We start from the raw sequence: 17,074 nt of genomic DNA on the forward strand, positions 1-17,074 counted from the left end.
TCAATCATACAAAGTTGAAACTGGTTGGTGCTAATATGGGTACTATGATTATTAATACTCAAACATTTGATGTCAAATTTTTGAATAATTTTTATTCTTAAATCAAATAATATTGGCTACTAAAATTTGGTATCAAAATTTTTCGGAAATAATTAGAAGAATTCAAATTACTACTTAAGTTATGTAGTTTTGGAATGTCATGTATGCCTGTAATAATAAATATAAAAGATACCAAATAAAGAGTATAAGAAACATATAATCTACACATAGTGCACTTAATCAGTGATGACAATACAAGAATTTTTTATGCTCAAATTACTTACAAACACAATTAAATTGTAAATACATCAAATAATAACTCAAATTTCTCCAAACCTCAAACAATCAATATATCTTTCTATAAACCAAGCAAAAAAAGTATCTATATTATACCCATTAGTCCATTATAATTTACTAAAAGAAGAAAGCATTTAAATGAATTGAAAAAAATAATAAAATATTTCTACCCAAATATTAGGGTCTCTTATCCTAGTCAAAGTTGAAACAGTGGTAAAAAGTTTTATTCATATTCTGAACTTATTAAGAAGTTTGAAATTTTATGAAATGAAAAGTACACAACTCAAAGCACGAACCGATCCGTTTTTTTTCAATAATAAAAATACAATTAAATATCTCATGATATTTAATTACAACCCAAATTGTAAACCAACATCTACAACTCCAACTAACATAGAATCAACCATCAACATGCACAGCGGAAACATATAAACTAGGTTTGGGCATTCAGTTATTTCGGGTTATTCGGTTTGGGTTATTCGGTTTTTCTAAATTTTCGGTTTTCTATAAATTCAGCCGAATTCAGTCATCAAAACAACATCAATCTTTCATTTAAAACTGCAAAATAGGAAAACAAAAAATGATAAGCGAGTAGATCTCAGGAGTTACTAACCGTGAGTTTGGTGATGAGATAATGGCGAATCCAGCCAAAAACATTTCAACTCTCTTTTAAAAAACACTAGCCATGGATTGAGGATGGGTGAGAAATGATGTTGCGACGGAGGAGAAGAAGAAGATACAAAAAGGTGGGGAAGATGAAGCTAAAAACATAGTTGAATGAGAAAAGGGAACATAAAAGAAGGAGACAGAGAGTTCTTCCCTCGTAGGAGGAAAAAGAAGAGGCTAGAAAAAATAGAATTAGGGTTTTTTTTCCATTTTATATGGTGTACCTATTAACCGAGAAAACCGATCGGTTATCGTCTTCCGAACCGATAACCGAATTGTCAAAATTATTTCGTCGATCGGTTCGATTCCCTTCTCACAATCGGTGCCGATAACCAAATTTTTTGGTTTTCTCGGTTCGGTTAATTCCGAATGCCCATGCCTAATATAAACCTAACTAACATAACCACAACACAATAATTGAGATCCTAGATCATCCTTCTCCTCATTGTCATGATTCCACGCTACACATTTATTACATGCACCACAAATACAATGAGATGCGTGAGTATTACTAGAAATATCCAGTGAGCCGATCCTCCCATCTACGAGCTATACACACAAGCAAATCAAGAGTACAACCACAAATAAATCATAACAAACCAGTCATTAAATAGAACACCCAATAATTCATTCACCATACCTACACATCATCACACAAAACAAATTATACAACCCAATCGCTTAGATAAGCTCATGGTCACGCAATCACCTTAACAAGTGATTCACGAAAATAACTACAGCCAAAAGATAAGCTCTCCAATATCCAATAACAACCAAACTCGTTCCTACAACCAATCACAACAACAAACAAACATTGAAAACAAACTGCCAGAAAAAACAGAAAAGAACAACCTCACAAGTGAAACCACGAAAACAAAACGAACCATAACTTTCCAGTCCCTCCGGTGAAAAGCAAGGTCTAGACGTCCATAAGCTTTCCACAAAATTTCAGCACGATCATATCTCAGATGAAACCGCAATCGATCCTTAAACACCCGTCCCACAAAACTGCCGATATCTCATAGAATATTAACTCCAATTCAGTTCTGTAAAAAAGAGAGTGTACGAAAATCTCTTAGCTACAACCCTACCAAAAATCAATACTTTTCGAAACGATTTGAGCAGTCAGATTCTCCTTCCCCCAAACCCTGACAATTCTGTTTCTCTCTTTACTCTAAGGAAAAAGCTTAATCTCCTTCTCTTTCTCCTTTACACCAAATAATCAAGAGTTATCTCTCCTACTCCCCCTCTCTCTAACAGCAATGTCGACAATAGCACAAAAAGAGGGGAGGCGTCGACAATAAGAGGGGGAATTAGGAATTTTTGGTTTAATTAGATTAAACCAGAATTTAATTAAACCAAAATCAATTAAAAATTCAATCATTTGGTTTGCTCCACATCCCAATTTTAGAAAATGAATGTTACAAGTTTAATTTTAATTTTCGTTACATGTACATAACACAATGTAACGACTTAATTTCAGATGCAATAACAGAAAATGAGCTCCCATATCTTCTTCATATTTATAGTGCTTTTGCTGCGCCGATAGAAATGTAGAAAGTTTGTTAGAAATAAATACTATTAATGTACCTGGATTAAAAAAATAAAAAAATTGGTTGAAAAATTTTACCTGGATCCACGGATATAGCCGATATGAGTGGACCGTAAACACCTTTGTCGGGAATAGCTACAGTTCCTTTCCCCGCCCAGGACAACCGTATCTCCAACTTACCATCTGTAATCGTAACTGGAATTGTCTTGATGACAACTTTTCCGACACCTCCTGCCTCCTCTACGATGTTGAAATCCTTCACCATGAGCTTTCCCTGGATTATTATCATTGCATTGGAAATGGCATCAAATTCACATTTAAGCTATGATTTTCAAACTCTTTAATGCAAGTTCTTCGAGTTACCTGGATGTATATGTCGAAGATACGTCTACCCAAACTTTTAAAAGTTTGGCCATCCTTCAACATGATCTCAGCGAAATGGAGATTAACATTGTAATCTCCATTAACAATACACATTGCATAATAAGTGAGTGAGACGGCTGAGAGGCGAGCTTGTGCATAGAGTTGAGGATCTATCATCTTGAGCTCAGATGTACTATTCCATATATTTCCTGATCCCTCGGGAACTCGATGGTCATCTATAAAGTTTCCTGTGTTGCTTGAAACCCAACCATTTATTGTGCTTTCGAAAAAATGTGGGGCTCTATCATATGTATCAGCATTGTACTTAGTACCATTGATTATCACCTCATCCCCACCACAGTTTATATGAAGACCATAGAAATCTATTTTAAAAGAGAAATCATGTAGAGAATGAATGAGTCAGACACATGCATGTAAATAGAATTATAGGATTAGGGTTATATGCATGTTCTTACTTTTAGCGCACTGGTAGCTCTTCAAACAGTAAACATTCAAGCTGTAATAAATTAAGCATAGTATCATGCATCTATCCATGTGTTTGAAGTAGAACACTCGACGGTCGTTAATTATATTAGAAAGCAAAAACTTACGAGTTGTTTGTCATTGAAGAAGAACTTGCGAAGAGATTCCTATAAGCCACATGATGATGAACAAGAAACCGTGAGATTCCTTGTGAAGTATCATAATGACAATTTTCGAGAATTCGGAAGGTACTTACATTCTTTCGAAAAAACATTCCTGAGTGTTTGTGTCTTCGGAGAAATTGTTGTAGGTCAGATCACTGGGAAACAAAAAAAATAAAGAATCGGAACAGAGAAGATTTTGTGTGTATCACACAAATGTATTAAAATAAATAAATGAGGGTAACACAGGTGAGTGTGAAAACTCACATTGTATCTCCATCTCTTTCCTTTACCATCCAATTTGGGACTGACCCATTTAACTTATTCCCCGTCAGATATCTGCATGCAAGAAAACCATTAATTAATTCAACAGAGAAATTCTCAATCATGGCAAAACCACTAAGAGAAGAGAAGACTGCCATACAGATGTGCCACATCTCTAAGTGCAGTATATGTGCTGGGGATTGGTCCACTCAATTGATTAAAGCTAAGATCTCTGCAAATGGTCATCATACTTTTAAGTTAGTTACTTTTTACCACTGTACAAATCATCTGATACTTGAATATCGTAAGGTATATATATAATATGCTAACAAGTTTTCCAAGAGAGTAGTATTGGTTCCAAGGAATGAAGGTAGCTCTCCTGTAAGATTACAATTCCGAAGAACCCTACAAAATAAACAATGGATGAATGAGTGGTTTTTTAATAAGCAAGATCAGTATTCCTTCCGCTTTAATATAATTATTATATAAAAATATATAAACACAAAAATTTAATTATCTAAAATATAAAGCTAAAAAGAAAATTATTTTTCTAAAACTTGATTGACCGGCCTTAAAATATCGAACTGGTACCTGTTTTAAAAACTTAAATATATATAAATAACAGAACAGAAGTATAATAGAAAATCTTTTTTTAAAACTAACTCACGTGAAAACTGTTAAAACCCGAAGAATCAAATCTAGTCGGAGACTTACAATGTTTTCATCTTTGAAATGTTTTGTAGCGGGGGAACTGGAGATCCTGGTCCAGGCAAGTCGCTGATTCTCAGCTCCTCCAACTTTGTGAGACCAGCAATAGAAACAGGTATGGGTCCTGCTAAACCACTTGCATGGCTAACCCTGAGGAAGTCACAAACATATAAGCTATCATAAACACCTAATTAATGAAAAAAATGTGATCGGATATAGCCAAAAATAAATTGGTCTTACAAACTCTCAAGTTCTGTCCAATTCCCGATGAAATCTGGAATAGTTCCTGTGAGACTGTTGTCGCTTATACGGCTGTTTATAAAAACCAAAGAATCAGAATTGTTCATACATATATATATATATATATATATATATATATATATATATATAGATTAAGCAAATTAGAACTTGTTAGTGCAATGATATTACAAGTCGGTCAAGTTGGTCAGTTTGCCAAAGGTAGTTGGTATATCCCCGCTGAAGTTATTTGAGCTAAGAAACCTAAAAAAAAGTGAACAAGGAGGCAAAACATGGATTAATTTATGTTTCAACACAACATAACCAACAACAAAAATGGACTGACGACGACTCTTACAGTCGTTGACGGTTTGATAGATTCCCAAGCTCTTGAGGTAATATCCCGGATAGCTGATTGTATTCCAAGACACTAACATAGCCGCCTAAGTCAGTAATTACTTTTAACATAAGTTATCTCAATCACTAAAGATTTAAAATAACAATCAACTCACAAGCTTCTTAGAGTAGTAATGTTTCCGATCTCTTTGGGAATTGGACCACTTAGACGGTTTCCAAGAAGTGTGCTGTGTTTCATCAACATCAAAAATGATACTAAGCATTATTTTACATACTATAATATTCCACATAAAAATAAGTCCTTACATATTGACAAGTGGCAAAACTCCCCATTCTGGAGGTATTGAACCGTTGAGATAGTTTCTCGCGAGATTACTGTAACGGAAGATTGACAATTAATTAAGTTACTTTGACAAAGGATGCAGATTATGGTAACAACTTGTAAAACGATTATTTCTCGGTTTTTGCTTACATCTCTTGGAGGTAAGGAAGCCCTACAAACTCCTTCGGAAGAGACCCTTGAAGGTCTTGTGTCTTCAAAACTCTATGGAAAAAAAAAATCAAATATAATATAATGGCTTTCATTAGACCTATTGAAAAGAAAAACCATAAGACCCTTCAAATTAACGTACATGCTTGTGACATGGCAAACGGTTCCATTAAGGAAAGAGCAATCGCAAGTGACGGCGTCTTCAGACCCTTCAACAGGGTTAGGGTTTCTCCATCCACCTACATTCGATGCAACGTCGCATGGGTTCACGCTAAAATTCCATGTCTTCTTCTTTAAGGTGTTCCCTATAATCCTCAAGGCCTCCACTACAAAAAGAACCACACCGCATAAAAAATCATTGAACACATAAATGAATGAATGGGTATGTATATAACCTAATCAGGTCAATGTATACCTTCTTGCGTGGGCAAAGTTGCGGAAAGTGCAAAACCACAGAAGGGAGATACTATAAGGCAAATGAAGAGAAATCGGACGACAGATCTTGTTTGTGACACCATTTCTTTTGGTCAAGTAAAATTTAGATATAACTATAAAAATATTTTCTACTTAGTACTTATATAGTGCCTTTGGATTTAATTGCAATATCTTATCAAATAATCTTTAACCTGACATACAGAATTATTTCCTTTTTCAAATTCTATAAATGGAGAAGGAATAAAGCGGACAATGGAAAAAATGAGACCAAGAAGAGGAAACAGGCTATTAAGTTTTTTTAATTTGAAAATCTTGATATTAAATATTTTGCCTTTTTTAGCTTTATTTGCGCTCATATGTATTATTATCTCATTTAAAGATTTTTAAGATATGAGGAAAACGTTAAGTCTGATTTGAAGCCGTTGAATATCCTCTATAGGAATGATTTGAGGAGGAGTTATACTTTCTGAATTATTATAATCATCAAATAAAATCTACTTACCATATATACATAACGATACTAATTCGATTATCATATATGGATAATGGATTTATAAATTAAATTAGTTGGGCTCTCCTGTTAATTTTGTCAGTAAAAATCCGTTTAACACGGGGTTGATATTTTCCATTTTGAAGTGTAATATGAATTAAATAAATAATTAATAAAAAGTACGGTTGAACTATCATATTTGGTAATACAATTTGTATATATGTTTATTGTCAAATTTCATATGTCGTCATTAACTCATTATGACAGTTCGATTATTTTTGTGGTATATGTACTCGTTAGTGTAACTTGTTTTATAAATACTTCCTGAACCAAGAGAAAATATTAAAAATTGTGTATCATTACACAATTGCAATATATACAAAAGTATATATATACCGTTGTAAAATAATACTTTAATTAAGCTTAGCAATTAATTCTTGAAGTTCTATAATTTATTCACTTAAAACCTCCAATATAACTGTTCATAGCCTCAAATGAACTACAAACATGTTATAAACAAATGAGACACAGTCTTGAAACGTGGAAATTCATAGCTATTTTATGTCTAATTTGTGTCTATGTAGCCTCAAACATTTGTTGTGATTATTTGTGGCAAGATAGCGATATATAGCAAAAAAGAAAAAATTCGTAACTATATAATCACAACATAGTCATGTGGCAAAAATAACCACAACTAAAATTTGTAAATATTTGTTGTCATAGGCAAGGAATTAGTTCGCTGCCCAAAAAAAAAAAAAAAAAAAGGCAAGGAACTAGTTCAAATTTGTAAATATTTGTACTGTTCTCACTATATATGTTGCAAATGTTTTGCTCATGATTTGGAATGAATCCAGTACTTCTTATCATTAACTATGAAAAAAATCATAGTATGAAATCGTGCTTTACTCATGGTTTCATCGAAGACAAATCAAACATAAAATTTTGAAAATCTTCGAATAAAAAAAAAAAACAAGTGTTTGGAGTTGATCCAGCAAAGAGACGAAATGAGTTTGACATTCATGATTCATATTTACGTGTGATCACATGATGAAATAACTGTAGAGCATAACCGCATGTCCAAATTATAAGTTTGTTTCCATAATTCCATGTTTCAAGTAAATTATGTATACTCAAATTTGAAACAAGTACGTAGAAATTAATAGAAATGAAACACAAACAACAATTAAAGGAACACATACCATCAACAAATGCAAAACTATGCCAAGTGGGTATGTGTTGATGGCATGAGGCACTGTTGATGGAATTATGCCATCCTCTCCGTCTACTTCCTCTGTATCCCGAGCAATAACTGCCTAACACAAGCCAAGACATAAGAAAACCACAAACAGAGGAAGGTAAAGAACAAACTAACCGAAGTAAGAAGCCAAAACATAGGAGATATATCGGCGAACCGTGATAATCCGGACATGTGAAACGCCCAAGGAGCTATCCTTTTACGATTGTTGAGAAGAGATTGAAAACTGAGCAGCAAACAACCACAAACTGAGGCGAAGGGGAACCAAACAGAGAGATGGCTTACTTAACCTTTTCGAACAGAGCACTATGTTCAAGCGCCAAAAAAAACAAAGAAGAGAACCTCTTTCAAGGAAACCCATACCCCCGATTCCTTGACCACGAGCAAAATCTCCTAAGTCCCAACCACTAAAAAATAAATACCCAAAAATCGCAAGGTCCGCAACAACAACGAAGCCGCTCCACCAACACCACCACGACCCACGAGACAACCGCAACAAAGCATCCCAAATTTAGTTCACTGTCCTATGCAATCTAGAGATGACACACCGTAGGAAGCAACGCTGCAATTTGAGAAGAAACCGCCTAAACACAGAACACCACGAAACCCAATATGAAGCCAAATATATATGCATGAATAAATAAATACGCACGTGAATTCCCATATTTTATTGCTTCATGCTATGAATATGATAACATGTCAATAAATTACTTACATTATACTTGATGAAACACGAAAGTTACTTTCTTAATGAGCGAGCTGTTTTTGGAGAAGCTTTGTTTTCACTTGTGAGTTGTGATTCATGTTTCCACTGATCGTGTGACATTAATTCTTGACCATCCCATCTCCAAACTCATTGAAACCAATCTCCTACAAATAATTACACAATTAAGATTTTTTTTTTTATGCTTTCTTGAGTTTATAACCCTCCATATTTCTCTTTGTTCTTGAAGTAGCTTGTGTCTTATCATGTTTGGGCAAATGATTATATCCTGCTGTATTTCCTAACTGACCCTTTCTTTTTTTAACTCATTATTCAGGTAAGAATGGATCCTCGAAATACAGAGATCAATCTAGACAGTTTGATGTTTTCAAAGCTACCAGAGCTTAGTGATGCAGACAAACAGAAACAAGAGGCAGATTATATTTATCGGTATAGATACAATGGTGGAGGAGCATCCCAAGTTTGGCTTCGATCAGGCAGGTAAACTTATCTTTTTTTTTTCTTTCCTCGTTGCAGTAAAATAAGTTTAGCCATAGATGTGATCAAACAAAATTTACCACCCTCGTCTGAAAGTATTACATCTATCAAGGTATCATCAAACTATGCATAAGCAAGATGTGAGATATCATGGTCCCTTATTCAAGATATTGTTGGCGAACTGTTTCTGTTCTTATCTGCTACAGTTTTTTTTCATTGAAGCTATCAACATGATTTTATCGTCCCTTCTTGATAGATATGTTGTCATCGATTTGTCTGCGGGGCCTTGTACATATGGGAAGATTGAAACTGAAGAGGGAAGTGTTAGTCCTAGAACAGTGCCAAGGATACGAAATATTTTCCTTCCAGGGAACGTTAGCCCTGTTGGTCATCAGTCTACCACTGATATCTTTTCTGGTCAGTTAGCAGCGTTAGTAGCTACTACGATTGAGCACGTCATAGCTCCTGATGTCAGGTAATATGATATGTGAAACTTTACTTTCTTCTAGCAATGAAAATTGTGCTTAGATGATTCATTCTAAGTGCAACCAGGTTTGAGACGGTTGATCTAGCAACTAGAGTGCTGGTACCTATCATTGTGCTCCAAAACCACAATCGATATAATATCATGGAAAGAGGACAAAACTACAGCATAAATATTGAAGAGATAAAATCCGAGGTAAAGACTTCTTGTGTTAAATGAATGATGTTCAAGAAATACTAAAAGTTCTTACCTTTTCTTTTGTTCTCCGAATGGTGTTTTCACCCATATGAGTCAATGTGTTTAGTAAAAAGACATCTTTGCCTATTTTACCGGTATCAGAAAGTTAGCACCCATAATATTTTCCAAAGAACGGTGAAAGATTTGACTCTGTTGGTTTTCACATGCTAACTGTCCTGAGTCGTTACTGTAAGGAAAGCTTGTATTATACATGTGTGTTTGTTACAATATATATAGTGATGAGTAGTAGGGTTTATCAATCACTAATTAGAACATTAGTCCTTAACATATATATCTCTCTTCTATACACCCCTTCAAGATAGAGGCAGGTTCTTGACTCCAATCTTGCTATTCAGTTCAAGAAACCGAGCTGGAGGCAATGGTTTAGTAAGAGAATCCGCAAGTTGATCATCAATGGAGATGTGGGCAACCCTCTGTTAAGGATATGATTGGTATCATGTCCGTATGTCAAGGATACTACTGTATCATGATCGTATCATCTCGTCAATGCCTCAATATCTACCTTCCTTCTATGTAACTTATTCCATAAGTAGCTTAGCCTAGAACCTTCCTCTACTATCTGTATAAATACGACTCTGTAATCACTATTGTAAATACATCAAAACACAACAGTTTACATGGTATCAGAGCTTAGCCGATACCCTTAGATTTTTCTTTCTCTCAGCAGCCTCTCCTTTCTCTCCTCTCCTTTTTTGTTCAGATCTGCTTCTTCTTCTCTTCTCTTCTCTCTATTCCCAGAAATACGTCTCATTCTCCTCCTGTCTCTCTATCATGGCGGCTGCTGAAACTGTTGATCTCACTCAAGGTCTCCTAAACATCAATATGATGAACATCACCAAACTCACCTCTACCAACTACATCACCTGGAGTCTCCAAGTTCACTCCCTCCTCGACGGCTACAATCTTGCTGGATTCATTGATGGCTCTTCCCTCCCACCAGATCAAACCTCAACCCCAACCTGCTCCACCACCTCTGGTTGTTGAAAACCACCATCCGATGACCACTCGCCGGAAAAACAACATCTCTAAACCCAAACCTAAACTCAACCTCTCCGCTGCACTATCAACCTACATTCCTCCTGAACCTACGACAGTGACTCAGGCTTTAAAAGATAAAAAGTGGCGTGGAGCTATGTCCACTGAAATAGATGCATTTGCACGCAATCGCACCCTTGACCTGGTTCCACGTCCGCCTAATCATAATGTGGTGGGTTGCAAATGGTTATTTAAAAACAAATTTCTCCCTAACGGTTCTCTTGGCAGGTGCAAAGCACGACTTGTTGCCAAAGGATATACTCAACAACATGGTCGAGATTACACGGAGACTTTCAGTCTGGTGATCAAATCCACAACAATTCGTCTCGTCCTCGATGTTGCTGTCTCCTAAGCTTGGCCAATCAAACAGCTTGACGTCAACAACGCGTTTCTCCAAGGCACATTGGACGAGGAGGTATATATGGAGAAACCACCAGGATTTGTTGACTCTGACCACCCTGACCATGTCTGTCGGCTTCACAAGGCGATCTACGGTTTAAAGCAGGCACTTCGGGCATGGTACACAGAACTCAAGAACTACTTGGTGGGGATTGGTTTTGTGAACTCTCTAGCTGATACGTCTCTGTTCGTACTTCAAAATGGGAAGGATTTTCTTTACCTCCTAGTTTATGTTGATGATATACTAATCACCGGGAATAATGGCACCAATATTCAACAGATTCTTAACCTGCTTGCCGAGAGGTTCTCTGTCAAGGATCCTGAAGATCTCAACTATTTCCTGGGAATTGAAGCACACCGCACCACCCAAGGGCTTCATCTCTCACAGCGAAAATATATCATTGATCTTCTCCATCAATACAACATGACTGATGCCAATGCCGTTCTCACACCGATGGCATCTTCACCAAAACTTACCCTCACGACTAGTAACACTCTCTCGGACCCATCACCATTTAGGAAACTTGTTGGCAGTCTCCAGTACCTAGCTTTCACCCGGCTTGACATTGTATATGCGGTCAACCGCCTCTCTCAGTTCATGCATCGCCCTACCGACACACATTGGCAAGCTGCCAAGAGAATTCTACGCTATTTGGCTGGTACACCGACACATGGCCTCTTCCTTTCCGCAAAGACACCGTTAACTCTTCATGCTTTTTCAGATGCAGATTGGGCAGGTGATTCCCATGATTATGTGTCTACCAATGCATACATTGTCTACTTAGGCAGCAATCCTATATCTTGGTCTGCAAAGAAGCAAAACGGTGTAGCTCGATCTTCGACGGAGGCTGAGTACCGATCAGTAGCCAACACTGCAAGTGAAATACGATGGATATGCAACCTCTTAACTGAACTTGGGATCCGCCAAACGGCTCCTCCAGTGATATACTGTGACAATGTTGGTGCCACATTCTTGTGTGCAAATCCAGTCTTCCACTCAAGAATGAAACACATCGCCATCGACTATCATTTTATAAGAGGTCAAGTGCAGAATGGTCTCCTTCGGGTCACTCATGTTCACACCACAGACCAGCTTGCGGATGCACTCACCAAACCGTTAGGCCGTCAACGGTTTCTTCACCTATGACACAAGATTGGAGTGACAAAAGCCCCTCCATCTTGAGGGGGGATGTTAAGGATATGATTGGTATCATGTCCGTATGTCAAGGATACTACTGTATCATGATCGTATCATCTCGTCAATGCCTCAATATCTACCTTCCTTCTATGTAACTTATTCCATAAGTAGCTTAGCCTAGAACCTTCCTCTACTATCTGTATAAATACGACTCTGTAATCACTATTGTAAATACATCAAAACACAACAGTTTACACCCTCAATGTGCCCGACTGAATGTGCTCTTGAACGAAATGGTAATCTAGAGCCACATGTTTCATCTTCGAATGGAAAACCGGGTTTGCACAGAGATATGTAGCTCCCATATTATCACAGTAGATGACCGGAGCTAGAGGAAGCGTGATTCCCATTTCTGTTAAGAGAGAACATATCCACCTTATTTCAGAGGCCATATTAGCAACAGCACGGTATTCAGCCTCAGTTGATGATCGAGAGATGCTCCTCTGTTTCTTCGAAGACCAAGAGACCGGACTGCCCCCAAAATAAACAATATACGCATTTGTGGACACATAATTTGCGTTATCTCTGCCCCAATCAGCATCTGAAAACGCATGAACCGTTAGCGGAGCATCATTCCTTAGGAAAATACCAAGTGTTTGCGTTCCAGCTAGATACCGAAGAACTCTCTTTGCAGCCTGCCAATGATCATTAGTTGGTTTATGCATAAACTGTGAGAGGCGGTTTACCGGAAACGGAATGTCAGGTCGCGTGAAAGCCAAATATTGAAGACTCCCAACCACCATTCGATACTTAGTGACATCCGCGAGTGGTGTACCCGAGAGGACAGTGAGCTTTGTCGAAGTAGACATTGGCGTAGGAACAGGCTTGGCACCAAGCATGTTTGTTTTCGCAAGAAGATCGATAATGTACTTCATTTGCATTAAGTGAAGGCCCTTGGATGTTCTTGTTGCCTCAACACCCAAGAAGTAACTCAAAGGACCGAGATCCTTGAGAGAAAAAAGTTGAGCAAGCATCATATGAAACTGTTGAACCAGAGAGCTGGGGCCTGCAATGATTATATCATCAACATACACTAACACATAGAGGTAAGCCTGACCATGTTTGCAAATGAATAAGGAGTTGTCAGCTAAGGACGTCTTGAAACCAGAGGCAACAAGAAAATTTCATAACTCCTGATACCACGCCCTTGGGGCCTGCTTCAAACCGTACAAAGTTTTCCGCAACTTACACACATGATGCGGACAATCCCGATCAACAAAACCAGGCGGTTGAGAGACATAAACCTCATCCTCCATAGTGCCTTGTAGAAAGGCATTGTTTATATCTACTTGATGGATAGCCCAATTCCGTTTCACCGTCGTTTCAAGCACAAGTCGGATGGTTGTCGTCTTAATAACCGGACTAAACGTCTCAGAGTAGTCAAGACCATACTCTTGCCGAAAACTGCGAGCCACCAACCTCGCTTTGTACCGATCAATCGATCCATCGGATTTGTACTTGATAGTAAAATCCACTTACAAGGAATAATGTTTTGAGCAGGTTTAGGAGGCTCCAAATCCCAAGAATGTTCGCGAATTTGAGCATTGATCTCCTCCACCATTGCATTGCGCCACCGTGGATCCTTCAAAGCCACGGCCACCATCGTTGGGATAACAGGATGAGTAGAGACGGTAAGACTGAATTTGGTTTTCGGTTTGGTGATATGATTCTTCGATCGAGTTTGCATTGGATGGTTGTTTATTTGCGGAGGAGGAGCAACCAGAGAAGGCGAGCGTGACTGACTCGAGGATGATGTTGTCGAAGAAACAATACTTGGACCCGGGCTTGTGCTATCTGTTATTGGGCTTTTAGTCTGTGGGCTTGAGACATTTTCATGATTGGTACGATCTTGGGCCCGTTTTTTTTTTCTCAACTCGTGAGAGCGATCTGGTGACGGAGAAAAGGATGAGCCGGTGGTGTCGGAGGATAACTCCTCATCAGGCAATGGTGACAAAGGCAATGGCTGCAGCGAAAATGGTGGAGACGGAGAGGGAGGATCGGAGCACTGAGGCGAGGAGTTCGGAGTCGGTGGCTCGAGCTTGTGACGCCGGTAAGGACGAAGCCATGGATAACACGCGAAGCTTAAGATAATTCGGTGTGGTATTGAATAGTTGCCGGTAGGGTGTATCGCCATGTAAGACATCAGTGGGCATCCTGTTGATCAAGTAGACCGCCGTGGAAAAGGCGTATGGCCAATAGGACTGTGGCATAGAGGCATGACCAAGGAGAGCAAGCCCTGTTTCAACCACATGCCGATGTTTCCGTTCAGCCACACCGTTATGCTCAGGTGTGTGAGGCAGTGAGGTGAGAAGGGATATGCCTTGTGACACCAAGATTGGCCGAAGAGCAATAAACTCTCCTCCATTATCCGAATATAGAGTGGTGATCTTAGTCTGAAACCGGTTCTCCACCAAAGACTTGAAGGCCATAAAAATATCTTTAACTTGGGATTTTAATTTGAGGGGATAGAGCCAGGTATATTTTGTGAAGTGATCAATAAAAATCAAATAATACTTGAAATGTTCAGATGAAAGTATAGGAGAAGACCACACATATGTATAGATGTATTCAAGAGGTTTAGAGGAAGCAATTGTGTTTGTAAAAAATGGAAGTTTATGACTCTTATTGATTAAGCAATCTGAGCAAGATAAATGTTTTGGTGGAGAAGAAGCAAAAGGTAAAGAAAATTGAGAAACAATGGTTTTTAAAACTGAAAGAGAGGGATGTCCAAGTCTTAGATGCCATGAGTTCAAATCCGTTGGTGGAGACGATGAGACAGAGAACGCCGTAATGGAACCACCAGCCATCGGCCACTTATATAATTCATTTCTAGTTCTGCCTTGGAGCAACTGGACCCCCGTTCTCAGATCCCTCACCTGAAAGAGTGCATGATAGAAATGAAGCGAAACCTGATTAGTGTTGCATAATCAAAAAACCAATATCAAGTTCTTACGAACATCCGGAACATATAAAATATCTTTGAGATCAAGAGAGCGAGATGATGTAGGAAGAGATGTAGAACCGGTATGTGTGATTTTCAGTCCAGAACCATCCGCAATCTGCACTTCCTCACGGCTAGTGTACGGTTGATGAAGAGACAAGTTGGCCAGATCAAACGTTAAGTGATGTGTAGCACCCGAATCCATGATCCAATTCGCCGGATTATAAGATGGCACAGCAGCCATGTTAGCACGAGGTTGCCATGGTGTAGAGGGTCCACCGGACGAATGATAGTTACACCGAAGGGTTGATATGAACCACCAGAAGTAAGCTGAGAACACCTCCTCGCGCTGTGGCCAAAAACACCACATAACTGACAACGACCTTGATATCCTTTGCCATGAGAACCACGGGAGAGTTGTTGTTGTTGTGAACCACGTGTAGAAGACCAATGTTGGCGAGAGGAGTTGTTGTTGTTGTTGGAGGACTTGTAAAAGGCTGCATTTTCCGTGACCGGGACCATGGAAGACGCAGTAACTTGTGCGTTAAGCTTCAACTCATAATTAATGAGTTTTTCATGAATAGCGGGCAAGGAGGGAGGAGTATCACGACCCTCGATCTGCTCAACAAGAGGTTTGTAATCCTCTGGAAGACCACCTAACAGATACTCGATCTGCTCTTCATGTTCATATGGCTTGCCAAGCGTAGCAAGTTGATCGAAACGAACAAACAAACCTTGAATGTATTCATCAACAGTGCGGGAACCCTTCCGCCATTTCTTGATTTGTTCCCGAAGCTGTTTAATGTGTCCCCACGTTGGCTTAGCATATGTAGAGGAAAGAAGGCTCCAGATCTCTGCCGACGTGGAAGCCTTGGAGAGCATGGGTTGGATCTCGATCGAGGTCGCACCGAGAAGGCTAGCAAGAATGATTTGATCTTGCCTTTCCCAAATAGTATACTCTGGATTTGGAATGGAAGCCTCACCTTGGCTCACAGTCGCGTCCGGTGCAACCGTGGTACCATCAAGATACCCCGCAAGTAGAGCACAAACTTGACGATTCCACATCAGGTAATTTGAGGCAATGAGCTTGGTGACATTGGACATATTGATGTTATAAAGCTGGGATGTAGAGACAGGGTTGATAACATCGGATAGAGAAGCAGCCATGGTAAGCTAGAGATCGATGAAGCAAGAGAAGAAAAGAAGCGGCGGAAAAAAAAAATTTTAGGTCTAGGATTTTACTTGCTCTGATACCATGTAAGGAAAGCTTGTATTATACATGTGTGTGTGTTACAATATATATAGTGATGAGTAGTAGGGTTTATCAATCACTAATTACAACATTAGTCCTTAACATATATATCTCTCTTCTATAGTTACAGGTAAAGAAAATGATTCATCATGGGCAAGAGGTAGTGATCGTTGGAGGGGTTCATCCATTACATCGTCATGAGAAGTTAGCTATTGTCGTCTCAAAAGCCATGCGTGGGCATTCTCTTCAGGAAACTAAAAATAACGGAAGATTTCATGTACATACCAAAACATACCTAGATGGTGAGTTTCGGTATTTAGGGTAACTGTGGTTTGCGAGTTAGGTTAAGCTGGGAATAAATAGTTCTTAACCTGCTGTTACTGTTCCAACCATTGAAGTCTCTTGTGATTGTTTAATGGGTATTGCAGGAGATGGAAAGGTCTACCGATGTTCTAGCTGCTGGTTTGCTCGACGTGTCTGACCCTGGGCTTTCTAATAAATATTTTCTC

The 17,074-nt window shown here is 38.5% G+C and overlaps 1 protein-coding gene and 1 pseudogene across 1 annotated transcript; one reads left to right on the forward strand and one right to left on the reverse strand.

Moving 5' to 3' along the window:
- Positions 1-1,629: 1,629 nt before the first annotated feature.
- LOC104733594 (putative leucine-rich repeat receptor-like serine/threonine-protein kinase At3g14840) lies at positions 1,630-6,135 on the reverse strand (annotated as a pseudogene).
- Positions 6,136-8,839: 2,704 nt separating this feature from the next.
- Positions 8,840-16,890, forward strand: LOC104733595 (uncharacterized). The gene is made up of 4 exons (XM_010453162.3): positions 8,840-9,001; positions 9,255-9,473; positions 9,551-9,677; positions 16,696-16,890. Exons 1-4 carry the CDS (start codon positions 8,844-8,846, stop codon positions 16,888-16,890), a joined length of 699 nt encoding a protein of 232 aa, XP_010451464.2. The 5' UTR covers positions 8,840-8,843.
- The last annotated feature ends 184 nt before the right edge of the window (positions 16,891-17,074 follow it).

This window comes from Camelina sativa, chromosome 12 (assembly GCF_030686135.1).
Source record: "Camelina sativa cultivar CO46 ecotype springtype chromosome 12, ASM3068613v1".
Taxonomy (NCBI): Eukaryota; Viridiplantae; Streptophyta; class Magnoliopsida; order Brassicales; family Brassicaceae; genus Camelina; species Camelina sativa.

Bases quoted from the DNA above. Each gene is read 5' to 3' on its own strand.
- LOC104733595 (XM_010453162.3), top strand. From the start codon at position 8,844: ATGGATCCTCGAAATACAGAGATCAATCTAGACAGTTTGATGTTTTCA. The intron at 9,002-9,254 runs GTAAACTTATCT...CCTTCTTGATAG, and splicing joins GTTTGGCTTCGATCAGGCAG to ATATGTTGTCATCGATTTGT. The intron at 9,678-16,695 runs GTAAAGACTTCT...CTATAGTTACAG, and splicing joins TTGAAGAGATAAAATCCGAG to GTAAAGAAAATGATTCATCA.